Here is a 13,895-nt window from a genome sequence, read left to right as displayed (position 1 = left end):
CTGAAATGAACACGCGGGGGCAGGAGACGCCAGCACCGCGCAGGCCTGTGGGGAGGGGCTCAGACAGGCCGGACAACGGGCGGAGCCCCGGCCATGAGACAGCTCGGGAAGAGTGAAGAGTGAGCCTCCGCTGGTCACTGCCCTTTTCCTTCGAGAAGCTTGCTGTTAATAATGCTGCTCTTCCCAGCGAGTGGAACCGTCCAGGGTGAGCAGGCCGCTCAGACTACATCCTCCTGGGTCACCTCCCGCCACGTGGGTCCCGTTTCCAGGAAAGGGGGCCGCCTCCAGGCTGCAGGGAGCCTGCGAGAGCTTCAGGCAAGAAAGCAAGGCAAGCCACAAGATAGGCCGGCGACGTAGCCGTGCCCCAGGCTGGGTCTGCAGAGAGAGGACCACGGAGCAGGCTGGGGATGCTCGGCCAGCCTCCGACGGTGTTTCTGCTGTGGTGACTACCTTCTTTCTCATCTTCTGACTCCAAGATAAGGCCTATGCACACGCTCCTTTGCCAACAAAGGGCCGTCTAGTCAAACCTATGGTTTTTCCTGTCAGATCAGATCAGTCGCTCAGTCATGTCCGACTCTTTGCGACGCCGTGAATCGCAGCACGCCAGGCCTCCCTGTCCATCACCAACTCCCAGAGTTCACTCAGACTCATGTCCATCAAGTCAGTGATGCCATCCAGTCATCTCATCCTCTGTCGTCCCCTTCTCCTCCTGCCCCCAATCCCTTCCAGCATCAGAGTCTTTTCCAATGAGTCAACTCTTCGCATGAGGTGGCCAAAGTACTGGAGTTTCAGCTTTAGCATCATTCCTTCCAAAGAAATCCCAGGGCTGATCTCCTTCAGAACGGACTGGTTGGATCTCCTTGCAGTCCAAAGGACTCTCAAGAGTCTTCTCCAACACCACAGTTCAAAAGCATCAATTCTTTGGCGCTCAGCCTTCTTCACAGTCCAACTCTCACATCCATACATGACGACTGGAAAAACCATAGCCTTGACTAGATAAACCTTTGTTGGCAAAGTAATGTTTCTGCTTTTGAATATGCTATCTAGGTTGGTCATAACTTTCCTTCCAAGGAGTAAGCGTCTTTTAATTTCATGGCTGCAGTCACCATCTGTAGTGATTTTGGAGCCCAAAAAAATAAAGTCTGACACTGTTTCCCCTGTTTCCCCATCTATTTCCCATGAAGTGATGGGACTGGATGCCATGATCTACGTTTTCTGAATGTTGAGCTTTAAGCCAAGTTTTTCACTCTCCTCTTTCACTTTCATCAAGAGGCTTTTTAGTTCCTCTTCACTTTCTGCCATAAGGGTGGTGTCATCTGCATATCCGAGGTTATTGATTTTCTCCCGGCAATCTTGATTCCAGCTTGTGTTTCTTCCAGTCCAGCGTTTCTCATGATGTACTCTGCATAGAAGTTAAATAAACAGGGTGACAATATACAGGCTTGACGTATTTCTTTTCCTATTTGGAACCAGTCTGTTGTTCCATGTCCAGTTCTAACTGTTGCTTCCTGACCTGCATACAAATTTCTCAAGAGGCAGATCAGGTGGTCTGGTATTCCCATCTCTTTCAGAATTTTCCAGAGTTTATTGTGATCCACACAGTCAAAGGCTTTGGCATAGTCAATAAAGCAGAAATAGATGTTTTTCTGGAACTCTCTTGCTTTTTCCATGTTCCAGCAGATGTTGGCAATTTGATCTCTGGTTCCTCTGCCTTTTCTAAAACCAGCTTGAACATGAGGAAGTTCACAGTTCACATATTGCTGAAGCCTGGCTTGGAGAATTTTAAGCATTACTTTACTAGCGTGTGAGATGAGTGCAATTGTGCGGTAGTTTGAGCATTCTCTGGCATTGCCTTTGGGATTGGAATGAAAACTGACCTTTTCCAGTCCTGTGGCCACTGCTGAGTTTTCCAAATTTGCTGGCATATTGAGTGCAGCACTTTCATAGCATCATCTTTCAGGATTTGGAATAGCTCAACTTGAATTCTATTAACTCCACTAGCTTTGTTCGTAGTGATGCTTCTTAAGGCCCACTTGACTTCACATTCCAGGATGTCTGGCTCTAGGTCAGTGATCACGCCATCGTGATTATCTGGGTCGTGAAGATCTTTTCTCTACAGTTCTTCTGTGTATTCTTGCCATCTCTTCTTAATATCTTCCGCTTCTGTTAGGTCCCTACCATTTCTGTCCTTTATCGAGCCCATCTTTGCATGAAATGTTCCTTTGGTATCTCTGATTTTCTTGAAGAGATCTCTAGTCTGTCCCATTCTGTTGTTTTCCTCTATTTCTTTGCACTGATCGCTGAAGAAGGCTTTCTTATCTCTTCTTGCTATTCTTTGGAACTCTGCATTCAGATGTTTATATCTTTCCTGTATGCTATGCTATGCTAAGTCACTTCAGTCGTGTCCAACTCTGTGCAATCCCATAGACGGCAGCCCACCAGGCTGCCCTGTCCCTGGGATTCTCCAGGCAAGAACACTGGAGTGGGTTGCCATTTCCTTCTCCAATGCATGAAAGTGAAGTCGCTCAGTCGTGTCCGACTCTTAGCGACCCCATGGACTGCAACCTACGAGGCTCCTCCATCCATGGGATTTTCTAAGCAAGAGTACTGGAGTGGGGTGCCATTGCCTTCTCCGATCTTTCCTGTAGTCATGTACAGATGTGAGCGTTGGACTATAAAGAAAGCTGAGTACCGAAGAATTGATGCTTTTGAACTGTGGTGTTGGAGAACACTCTTGAGTCCATTGGACTGCAAGGAGATCCAATCAGCCCATCCCAAAGGAAATGAGTCCTGAATGTTCATTGGAAAGACTGATGTTGAAGCTGAAATTCCAATTCTTTGGCCACCTGATGCGAAGAGCTGACTCACTGGAATAGACCCTGATGCTGGGAAAGATTGAAGGCGGGAGGAAAAGGGGACGACAGAGGATGAGATGGATGGATGGCATCACTGACTCAACGGACTTGCGTTTGAGCAAGCTCCAGGAGCTGATGGACAGGGAGGCCTGGCATGCTGCAGTCCATGGGGTCACAGAGTCAGACATGAGTGAGCGACTAACTGAACTGAACCTGTTCATTGCACCCAGGACGGCAGGTGGGAGGCGTGTCCTCTCCGGCGGCCCCTCTGGCATTTGGATTGACTTCAGCTCAGGCGTGTTCGGCCGCCTCACCCACGCTGGAAACACAGCATGTTCCCAGAGTGTCCTTTCCTCAGAAGCTGGCTCAGTGGGTCAGGTCACTGGCTGTGCATTTAGTGAAAACCTGGGCTCGCCCTGCGGGGCTCCTGGGGCCAGCTGGTGGGGAGCCTGTCCTGTGGCTCCCCTGGGCTGCGTCCCCACTCGCTGTGCTGCTCTCATCATGGGGCGTCCACAGCATGGCGGTCGGACCACGGCCACGCAGTCCTCAGTGCCCACAACGGGGCGCCCCCGGGACGAGGCTGGAGAAGGGTGCACAGGCTGGGCGGGTGGGGGCGTCGGGCTGAGAGCCCCGCAGGTCACAAGGGTCCTCAAGCCCCTGACCCGGGGACGCAGCTGGGGTGCCCTGCAAGGGCCAGCAGACAACCCGGGGGCGTGCGGGGTCTGGAGCATCCCAGGACGGCGGGATTCAGGGGTTCTGGTGTGGGTTGGGCTGGTGGGGGGGTGCCGAGAGGGGAGGAGGGCCCACAGGGGCCTGAGCGGTCAGCAGGGGAGGTCAGAGAGCGGGGCCAGGAGGGGCGGCGTGCCCACAGCGGGGACCCCCCCAGGGACACCCCTGGGGACGCACTCGTGTCCCCGCTCTCTGTGTTCAGGCGTTGCTCTCAGCCCTCCTGCTCACAGGCGCATCGCATACTACGTGCCTCTGAGGCAACACCCTCCCAGGGAGATCTCAGAGGGCGCCCAGCGTCTGCCCCTCCTGCCACCCCCGCGAGCCGCCCCTGGAGGGCGTCCCAGCCCCTCCGCCCACACGGCCCCCGGGATCCAGGATCCGCTGCTGTCAGGCGTCCCGGGCATCACCCGTCTGAGACAAAGCCGAGAACGGCTGGCAGAAGCCTCACTTTAGCCATAAAATTTCCATGAACAAATAGCGTCGAGTTACGTATAATTTACAGTCGCTGGATGTGTTTTCCAGAGTGAGAGAGTGTTCCGAGCAGCGCCATTTCCCGGCACAGAGAGTGAACTGCCGCCAGCCCGGGCGCCCGGGCCAGCCCTCAGGGAGCTTTACAGAGCCGTCCAAAGGCCTCGGGGCAGACAGGAAGCCCAGGGGGCTGTGAACCCCGGAGAGGAGCCCCCAGGCCCCCCGGCCCAACCCGGGCGGCCCCAGGGGAGCAGGCAGGAGGCTGGGCACCCCCAGGGCCGACCCCCGCACTCATGGCCCCCTCCGAGAGCACAGGGCTGTTCCACGCCCCTCAGAGCCACGAAGGAGGTCTTGAAGGGGTTTTCTTTTCAGACTAATAGGAAATTCCTGGAATTCTTCGGTGGTAAATCCAGGCTCCCACGTGGAGTTCAGGGAGCCGCAGAGCCGGGACACACGTGGCGGGAGGGAGCTGGCATCTTGGGACCCCCGACCCCCAGGGTCTGGCGGTAAAGGCAGGCAGCCAGCCTGTTGGGCCCACCACCCCCTCCGGGGTGACCACTGGCTGGAGACACGGGGCCCCACTGCTTTCTACATGAGCCAGTGTCCGAAACCCGGAGAGGCCTGAGACGGACAGCCGTCCCGGCTCGTGTGCATCTAGGCACAGCCACCAGCCCCGCTGCAGAGAGAGCACGCGTCCCCCAGGCTCCCGACACCAGCCGCCTGGATGCAGGCCAGTCACCACCCCAGGTCTACTCAGCCCCACTGTTGAGCTTCAGCTCAGCTTCCAACGTGGACAGGCCCTCACAGAAAAGCTACAGTGTAAGACGGGTGCGGAGGACTCGCCACACTGTCCCTGGGCGCTCCGCGTGGACAGGGTCCATCTGCTCCATCACTCCGGCTGTGCGTGCGTGTCTGCACATGCACACACGTTTGTGGACACACACGCATGTCTGCACACGCACATCTGTGCATGCACATGCGTCTGCACATGCACACACGTCTGTGGACACACATGCATGTCTGCACACGCACATCTGTGCATGCACATGCGTCTGCACACGCACATACATGTCTGCACACGCACATCTGTGCATGCACATGCGTCTGCACATGCACACACGTTTGTGGACACACATGCATGTCTGCACACGCACATCTGTGCATGCACATGCGTCTGCACATGCACACACGTCTGTGGACACACATGCATGTCTGCACACGCACATCTGTGCATGCACATGCGTCTGCACACGCACATACATGTCTGCACACACATCTGTGCATGCACCTGCATGTCTGCACATGCACACGTTTGCCCAGGCCTGTCTTTCACGCAGAGTGGTTCTCATTCTAGTTTCGTCTGACGTTTTCTTGTGGCCGGTGCAGGTGTCCAGAGAGAGGACCACTCACGTGCTTCCAGGCACCAAGGGCTGGCACACCAGCTGGTGATGAGCTCCACGTGGACACAAGCTCTGCATGGACACACAAGTTCCACGTGGACACATATCCATGCTCTACATGGCTCCCTCTGCCTCTTCACCTTCCAGGGATGCCACTGCCTTGCAGTAATACGCTCTCTGCTGGGGGTCCTCCTGACACCTGGTGCAGACAGGCACACGGGATGGTGTGGGGCGGGCACTGCACACAGCAAAGCAGAGCGAGTGCACATGTCACCAGCTGACCCACCTAGGGCAGACACAGAAAGCGGTGATTCAGAACAGAGAGCGAGCAAAACACTGAGCACACGTCTTCACCCACCGCAACCGTGAAGCTGGTGCGGGTGTCGTGCAGACACAGCAGGCACACGCTAAGACCCTGCAGGGCCGGGCCAGGGTTGGGCAGCAGAGCTGCTGGTCGGGCTTACGCCTGGGGTGCAGAAAGCGTCCCAGAACTGGAGACATGATGGAGGCCTCGGGCCTGCACGCTTTAAAATGGTTACAGCAGTACATTTTCTGAAATGTAGAGCTTCAGTTCAGTTCAGTTTAGTCCCTAAGTCATGTCCAACTCCTTGCAACACCACGGACTGCAGCACGCCAGGCCTCCCTGTCCATCACCAACTCCCGGAGTTTACTCAAACTCACGTCCATCGAGTCGGTGATGCCATCCAACCATCTCATCCTCTGTTGCCCCTTCTCCTCCCGCCTTCAATCTTTCCCAGCATTGGGGTCTTTTCCCATGAGTCAGTTCTTTGCATCAGGTGGCCAAAGTTTTGGAGTTTCAGCTTCAGCATCCATCCTTCCAGTGTAGAGTTTACCATAATAAACTGAAGGCACGCCAAAATTTACTTCAAGATGCTGACACACAGCAATGTTTTCACAGTTTGAAAGGCTCCATGTAACTTACACCGACATGCACAGTGGGGCCCTAGGCTGTGCGTGTGGAGTGCAGTCACATACCTGCTTCTGGGGACACCTTCGTAAGTGGGAGGGAAGGCTGCTGGCCAGGGGAGCAAGGCCTGCGCCTGTCTGGAGGGGCCATAGGAGCCCTCGGTGCCTCAGCTGCCCATGGTCTCAGGGTCCCACCCCCGTGGCCCCCGATCCCAGAGGTCCAGGGAGGGGACAATGGGCAGTGGGGCTAGGGAGGCGGACGGCCAGCCCCGAGGAGGGGCCAGGGACCCCCAGGGTGACCGTTCGACCACGCTCGGTGCCTGCCCTAGCTGGCTCTGGAGCCAGGGCCCAACCCAGCATCTGGTGGCTGGCAGTGTCCAGGGGCAGGCAGCCATGCTGAGTGACCATGCACCCCAGTGCAGCCACGCTCAGGACACAAGGGGACCAGCTGGACTCAGGCCAACAACACGTTTGCCCCGGCCCCTCCCAGGGCTTTTCACTCTGTGCCTCAAAACCTTGTTTGTTACCGAATTTATTTCTCTAGACACAGCAACCAGGTGCTCAGCAACTTTCATTCCTGGTGCCCTGCTCCTGCCCCATGGCGGGTGCCTGTGAGTTCTCACACAGGACATGCTCCTGCTGAGGAAAACGCCCTCCAGCCCAGCGCCATCCCCGCCCATGGCTTCTGGGCCAGGTTGGCAGCCACAGGCCCAGAGGCTGGGGGACTGTGGCTCCTGTGTCGTCTAGAGCACTGGGTCCCACGAGAGGTGCCCCAGAGATGAGCACGGACCACAGATATGCAAGTCAGGAGGGCAGCTGAGGGCCCAGAGTCACTAGTGGTCACCTCTGTGCCCGCTGGACTCACGGCCCAGGCCTTCAGCACAGGCAGGCACAGCTGCTCCCAGGAGCTGGGCAGGGCCAGCAGCCACAAGCCCAGTGTGCTCCAGGTGGGCACAGGCGACTGGAAGGGGCTGGATGGGGCTGGCAGACCCCAGAGGCAGTGCACTCCCGCAAGGCTGCGGCGGGACGGGGCACAGAGGGCAAAGCCCTCCTCTCTCCCACCATCGTCCTCTCTGTCAGGAAAACCACTTTCAGAAGAGCCCACCCGACCCGAGGACCTGCAGACGCGCTCAGCAGGGACGCACTGGGCAGCCATACCAGCGCTCATGCCGCGGGACTCGAGTTGGATTTGGCGGCTCAGGCGCTGTCTAGAGCAGAGAACAGCTGAGACTCATCAGGGTGGTGGTCTCGGGACCCCTCGGGCCTCAGGGAGGATGGGGACCAGTCCACGGCCCTCTGGCTGCAGGTGGCTGGCGGTACGGCCCCCCAGCCCAGGGCCACGCGGCAGCTCAGCCTCACTCCCCTTGAGCACCTTCCATGGCAGAGTCAGCACCAGCACTGCTCGGGGGCCTGGCAGAGGGCGCCCGTGCACTTGGGGTCTGGCACCCGCAACCTGCCCAGTGCCTCCCCTGGCCAGCACTCCCGCTGACGCGTGGAAGCACCTGGCCCCCAGAAGAGGATCCAGGTGCAGCCGCGGAAGCACAGCAGGGGCAGGAAGAGTCCCATAACGGGTCACAACCCGTTTTCAGAAAGACGTGTTTTATCCGGCAGAGGACCCCAGAGCTGTGGCCTTGCCACCAGGGAGCGCAGCAGCGCCTGCAGGCCAGGCCAGGCAGCCGGACTGGACGTGGAGAAGCCCCGCCCCCCAACCCGGCCCAGGCCCAGAAGCCAGGGCTGCCCCACCCACCTCCCTACTCTGCCCTGCCTCCGCGAGGGGCTGGCCGGCCATGGGCGTGCTGAGTCTCCCTGCCGCTAGCCAGAGCAGCATGGGGGTGACTGGCGCCCCCATGGGGGTGGGCTGACCGGGAGGCGCAGCAGGTCGGGAGCCAGGACAGGACCAGGTGCGGGGTCCGTGGGGGGGGGCGCAGAGCTGCCCTGTGGCCTCAGGGCTGGGCCGGCTCCACCACCTATGCTGGGCGGCACCCTGCCCAGGTAAGGTACCCCGCCTGGTGTCCAGAGCCACCTGGGCCAACAGGATGTGGCCCCGGGACACGCTCCGGCCACAGGCACTGCATGTGAGTGACCGGCCTGGGTCACTGTGTCCAGGAACCCAGCTGGCAGCTTTGCTGGCCGATTCTGGCACCTCCAGGACCCTGTCAGGCGAACCCCTCCCCACCCCGGGCACCCACGACGCTGTCCCCAAGCCCCTAGGGCGGCGCCAGGGCTGGGCAGACCGAGGGACACACGGATGCGGGGCTGGGGCTCCGTACACCGTCCTGGGGATGTGGACCGGGTGGGCAGCTGCTGTTTCTGGCCTCAGGTGACTTGGCTCTGACTCCAGGGTCAGGCCAGCAGGAAGGGAGCCTGGTGGGCGCGGGCAGATGCCCAGGAGAGGCCCCCACGCTACGCCCTCCCCGTCCCCGCTCCACGTCCTCCACGGCAGTCAGTGCCCAGGCCCTCCCGGACCTTTCTCCCGAGCCGACGCCTCTGGGCGTCTCCTCCTCTATCGCAGCCGGCTTCCGCATCTTTCACATCTTTCACCTCAGGGCTCTTCCCCCACACCACCCCAGGTGGATGCTTTCGAGCGAGCGGGTCTCCACACGGGAGGCGCGTCCTTGCCGAGGAGTCTGTTTTCTTTTTGGTGCAGCTGGAATCTGCAGCTCCTGCGTAAACCCAGAGGTCGTCATGTCCCCAGTGAGGAAGCACAGCTGTGGTTTCCTGGCTTGTGCCCTGGTGCTGGGCCCCCCAGCCACTCCGCTCGTCCCCACTCCAGGGAGGATCTGGGGTTACCACGGCTCCTAGACGCTCCTGCAGGGTCACGGGGGCATGTGGCTCCCCGGGGCTGAAGGCCAGGCTTGCAATGGGCCTCCCTGGTCCACCTCCAGTTCCTGCCCAGAGGAGCCTCCACTGGAGGCTGAGAACTTCCACCCGAGCCGGCTTCCTGTCCACACCGGCCAAGCTGGGAGCACCCTTCGGGCAGTGCGGCCAGCAGGGGAGAGGTCGGACCCGCCAGCCTCCTCTCCTGAAGGAGACAGCCCCATTTCCAATTGCAGGAAGCTCGAATCCAGCCCGTGGAAGCAATTCCAGATGTTTTTAGCACCAGGAAGAGCCTTCCGTGAACCCAGGAACGTGGCCGGGGGAGGCAAGGGTCCCCACTGACCCCGTGGCACTTCTGGACGGGCGGCCACATGGCACCGAGGATGTTTGCTGCTTTGCGAAGCAAACAGGCCACTGGGCAGGGCCCGCCTCCCCGGCTTGGGGACATCTAGCGTGGAGGATACACAGGGACCAGGGCAGCAGAGAGAGGCAGTCCAGGACCTCTGCACCCTCCCGGAAGACCTGCTCACCCTGTTGTGCCCAAGTCCAGGCTTGACCCGAGTGTGGGGGCAGCTGCAGACATGCCCAGACTCACACCACGCACACACTTACGGGAGTACAGACATGTGTGCGCGCACCCAGCCCAGCCCCCTCCACACCGACGATGGCCATGGCAGGCAACAGAGTCCTGAGTCCCGGAACAGCCCCACCGCCCTGCACCCTGAGGCCCTGGGAGCCGGCGGCCCCCAGAGCTCCCGCCCCTCAACCTGGGGTCAGGTGCAGTCGTCAAAGGCCTGAGCAGAGGACAACCCCGCAGGACAGAGGGGCCCTTCCTGACGTCCCTGCAACTCTGGCCACCGCAGCCTCAGCCTCCCCGCTTTCCAGGATGGGCCTGCACCCCAGGGCCCCTTGGCCAGGCCGAGGGGGTGTCTCCCCAGAGCTGCAGGTCAGCCCTGCCAATGGGCCCTCCACTGGTCACTCTGGGCCTCAGCCATCACCAGCTGAGCGCACGTGAGGAAACTGGATATATTTATAATTTTTTAAAAGCTTGGAGCCAGCATTCAAAACGGGGCTGTTTTTCCACTGGAAATTGTAACGTGAGCCCAGAACCTTCCCGCTCACGCCGTCGGCTTCTGAGGCCGGTGCCCGCTAAGGGGCCACCCCAGGCCGGTCCACCGCCCTGCCGCGGGGGTCCTGCTACCGCGCCTGGCCTCCTGACCGGCCAGGAGCCCAGCTTGGGAGGGAGGCAGGGCTGCCCACCAGGTCAGTGGGCGCGGGGCCAGGAGGGGGCCCTGAAGCCCCGCAGCCAGTCCCCCTGCCCTCCCAGCTCAGACCCCAGGAGGTGTCGGACGGTTCTCACCCAGGCGGCCTGGGAGCGCGAGGCTGACCGCGGGCACCTGACCCCCACAGCCAGGCCCTGGAGCCTGCTGCCCTCAAGTTCCCATGGCCCTCCGGCACCCCAGGCTGGGCCCACCTGCACCCACCTGTCCTCCTTGGAGGAACGGCCGTCCCCACCTGCGTCGGCTTGAGCCACGGAAACGCAGGATGGTCGTTATGGCCACCCGGCCCGAAGGCAGGTGCTATGGGGCCGCCACGGGGCGGAGCCCCCGACACCCAGGGGAGGTCCTCCCACAGCCTGGGACTCCAGACCTATTGCCCGCCCCCCACCATGCTCTCTAGGTACCTGGACCTGAGGAAAGGGGTGGGGGCCACGAACCACCATCACCCCACCCCCCAGGGATGCCTGCTGCCACCTGCCCTGGGCCCTGAGCCCCAGGCCCCTGACACAGACACGCCCTGGAGGACAGACCCCCACGGGCTGGACACACCCGTGTGCCGCCTGCGGGCCCCTGGTTCCAGGGCAGCTGGTGGGCAGAGGCAGGCCCCTCCCGCCCCAACCTCTTCCCAGGAAGAACAACAAACCACCCTCAGCCCCCTGCGGGGGTGGGCCCTGGGGCACCGTGGGACCTGCAGGCTCCTTACCTGAACTGAGGTCCCCTCCAGGCCCAGGGGGCTGTGGGTGGGCTTGGGGGTGGCAGGGGCCTGGGCAGCAGGCCGGCACAGCTGGGCAACCGTCTCGTGGACTCTGGGGAAAGTGGTATGGGCAGTTCCTCCTCTAAAGTGGGGGCCACACTCCTTAGTCCTGAGTGTGCGTTTCCCCTGCATTCCCGGTAGCCAGAGCGGGTGTCGCTCTGGGAGGCCCTGGCGGATGCGAGGGGCGGCCGGGGACCCCACGCTGTGGTCGTCTCCCAGTCGAGGCGAGCGGGGGCCACACTGGGGCAGGAAGCTGCCGGAGGCCAGGCCTACTGGGGACCCGGCTTCACGGGCCCGGCCCCATCTCTGCCCCAGGAGAACCGCATCCTCCGGGCTGGGGGGCAGCACGGTCCACCGGTGTTTGCTGCAGCCGGGGTCTGGGCTGGGGCTGGGACACGGCAAAGCTCCCCGGAGCTGCGGGAAGGCACGAGCCTCGGGCCGGGCTCCACCCACCCCCAGGAAGGGCCCCCAACTCGCGGTCTAGGCGGGTCCGCGCAGCCCCTCGAGAGCGCCGGCGGCGTGGTCGTCACGCACGGGCGTGCGCACGTGTACGTCGCAGGGCGGGGCCAGACGCCCAGGCCTCAGAGCCCCGCCCCCCGCCCTCCGCCCCCGAGGACCCCAGTCCGAGCGGGGCCTCCACCGTTGCTCCGTCCCTGCTGGGGACCCAGACGGCACCCCGGGAGTGGACGCGGGCCTGGTGTCGGGGGAAGGAGAACCCCCCAGACCCACCCTGGCCGCCGGGCTGAGCCTGGGCCTCAGGGATACGGCAACAGCCCCTGCCCCACGGCCCCCTCTCTCTGCGAGGACCCCAAGGGTCCAGCACCCAGACCTGAGTTGAGGCAGGCACGTCACCCCTTGAGCTCCTGCCCGGCACTCCGGTGGGACCCCAGGCCGCCCCCGCCGTGGGGTCGGGCCTGGTGGGATCGCTGCCTGCGAGGACGAAAGTGGGCCCTGCTAGGTGCCTGGCTGGTGGAGTCAGCCCTCCCCAGGGGAGACGCAGATCTCAGAGACAAGGGGGACTTGGGTCCCATTTCAGCCTCAGCACAGGCTAAGGCGGGGCTGAAATGCTCCGGAGTTAGAGACACGGGGCAGCCTGGGGCCCGCTGCTGCAGGCCTGGCTGGAGACCCCAGGGGACGCCCCCACCAGGGAGTCTCACAAACGAGGACTCCAGGAGGCCTCTCGGAAGGGTGTGTGGATGAAGGGAAATGTGAGGGAGCGCCCCCAAGCCCCACACACCCACATGCAGAGTTGCACGTGTGCACACAGAGTACGCACAAGTGTGCACACGCTCCCATCAGGGGCCCCAGGCCGCCTGGGACAGGACTCTAAGCCCAAGGCCCGCCTCACTCAGGGGGAAGGGAGAGCTCGAATGCTTCAGGGATGGACTGCAGACCCTGTCCCCTCGGTCCTGTCCAGGGGGCTCTGGGAAGCGGTGAGGGGTGGGGTGGGGCGTGGGCCAGCCCCTGGCCAGTCAGGCCGTGCCTCCCACTGTCCACCCTCAGCCAGGAGAGACCCAGCGCCTGTCTGCGGCCTTTGGCGGGGAAGGAGGCCTCCAGCGGGCCAGCCTCAGCCCGGAGCAGGGCCTTTCCAGGACACATGCTCCGGCCATGGCCCTCCACAGGGCGCAGGGCAGGCCTCTCTGGTGGGCGTGCAGGGTGGGGGTGCGGGCTCTCTGTCCACACCGCTCAGCCCTGCCAGCGCCCTCCCCAGGCCCCTCCCCAGGGCCCCTCCACTCCTCTGCGGGCCCAGCCCGGTGTCCATGGGGCCTGGCCGTGAGGGCTGCTGGCTGGCGCGGCCTCATTTCCTCTTGGCCCGCAGGCTCCGGGCGGCCTCGGGAACAAAGGGTGGATTGTGCCTCGTTCTGGGCCTGCTCCCCACCCGGCCGCTGCCCCCGCGGGGCCCGGGGGTGATGTTTGTGTTTGTAGCCAAGCGAGAGTCCTCTGGCCAAGCTGCGAGGGCTCAGTGCACGGACAGCCTCGGGTACCAGCTGCAGGCCCAGGAGCCCGGGAGCCGGCAGCCTGTCCCGGACCCAGCTGGCCTGCCACCCTCCCCGCCCTGGCCGCCCGAAGCCCCGAGGCAGCAGCCAGGCAGCTCCGTGCCTGCCCTGCGCCTCCTCCTGTGCAGACTCTTGCCATCACCAGCCCATGGCATGCGGCTGTCCAGCCCCAGGCCAGCCCGGCACCCCCTTGCCCTGTGATGCCCGTGACTCCCCATCACCCTGCGGCCCATCCAGGCCTCCCTGGCAACTGAGGGTGCCCAACACTCCGAGCTGGCTTCTGGGGGGCAAAAAGGGGGGCCAGGCCTCTCGGTTTCCAAGAGGGCAGAAAGGAGAAGAACCACACCCTGACATTCTGCTGCCAACAGCCCCTCTCTCCACACATTCAGTGAGTGCTGCTGTGTGCCCGTCTGGGCCCCGCAGACCGTGGGTGGAGACACTGGCAGAGGACAGACAATCCAAGGCAAACGCCATTCCATCCGTCAGCCAGGCACAGGGTCCTGTGGCCGCGGACCTCCCAGCAGGCTGGCACCCGCCCTCGGCAGACCCAGGTGGACACGAAGGCCCCCACAGCCGCCCCGAGAACAGCCAGGGCGCCTCAACCGCGGCTGCTGGGCTCAGGGGCCACCATCCTCCCAGCCAGGAACAAGGCTGAGCCCGGGGCTGGG

At 62.2% G+C, this 13,895-nt stretch overlaps 1 protein-coding gene across 1 annotated transcript; it reads right to left on the bottom strand.

Moving 5' to 3' along the window:
* Window positions 1–4,059: 4,059 nt before the first annotated feature.
* On the bottom strand, window positions 4,060–12,829 carry LOC147370137 (uncharacterized). Its single transcript, XM_086407822.1, has 5 exons — window positions 12,721–12,829; window positions 11,960–12,160; window positions 11,765–11,886; window positions 11,180–11,710; window positions 4,060–5,738 (listed from the first exon to the last, which is right to left on the bottom strand). The coding sequence occupies exons 1-5, from the start codon at window positions 12,827–12,829 to the stop codon at window positions 5,589–5,591; spliced, it is 1,113 nt and encodes a 370-aa protein (XP_086263948.1). The 3' UTR covers window positions 4,060–5,588.
* Window positions 12,830–13,895: the final 1,066 nt, after the last annotated feature.

Source organism: Bos grunniens, chromosome 6 (assembly GCF_055505025.1).
Source record: "Bos grunniens cultivar Pamir isolate PY7600 chromosome 6, Bosgru_T2T1.0, whole genome shotgun sequence".
Taxonomy (NCBI): Eukaryota; Metazoa; Chordata; class Mammalia; order Artiodactyla; family Bovidae; genus Bos; species Bos grunniens.
Note: the sequence above shows the minus strand (reverse complement) of the source record. Positions and strands in the feature narration are given on the sequence as shown.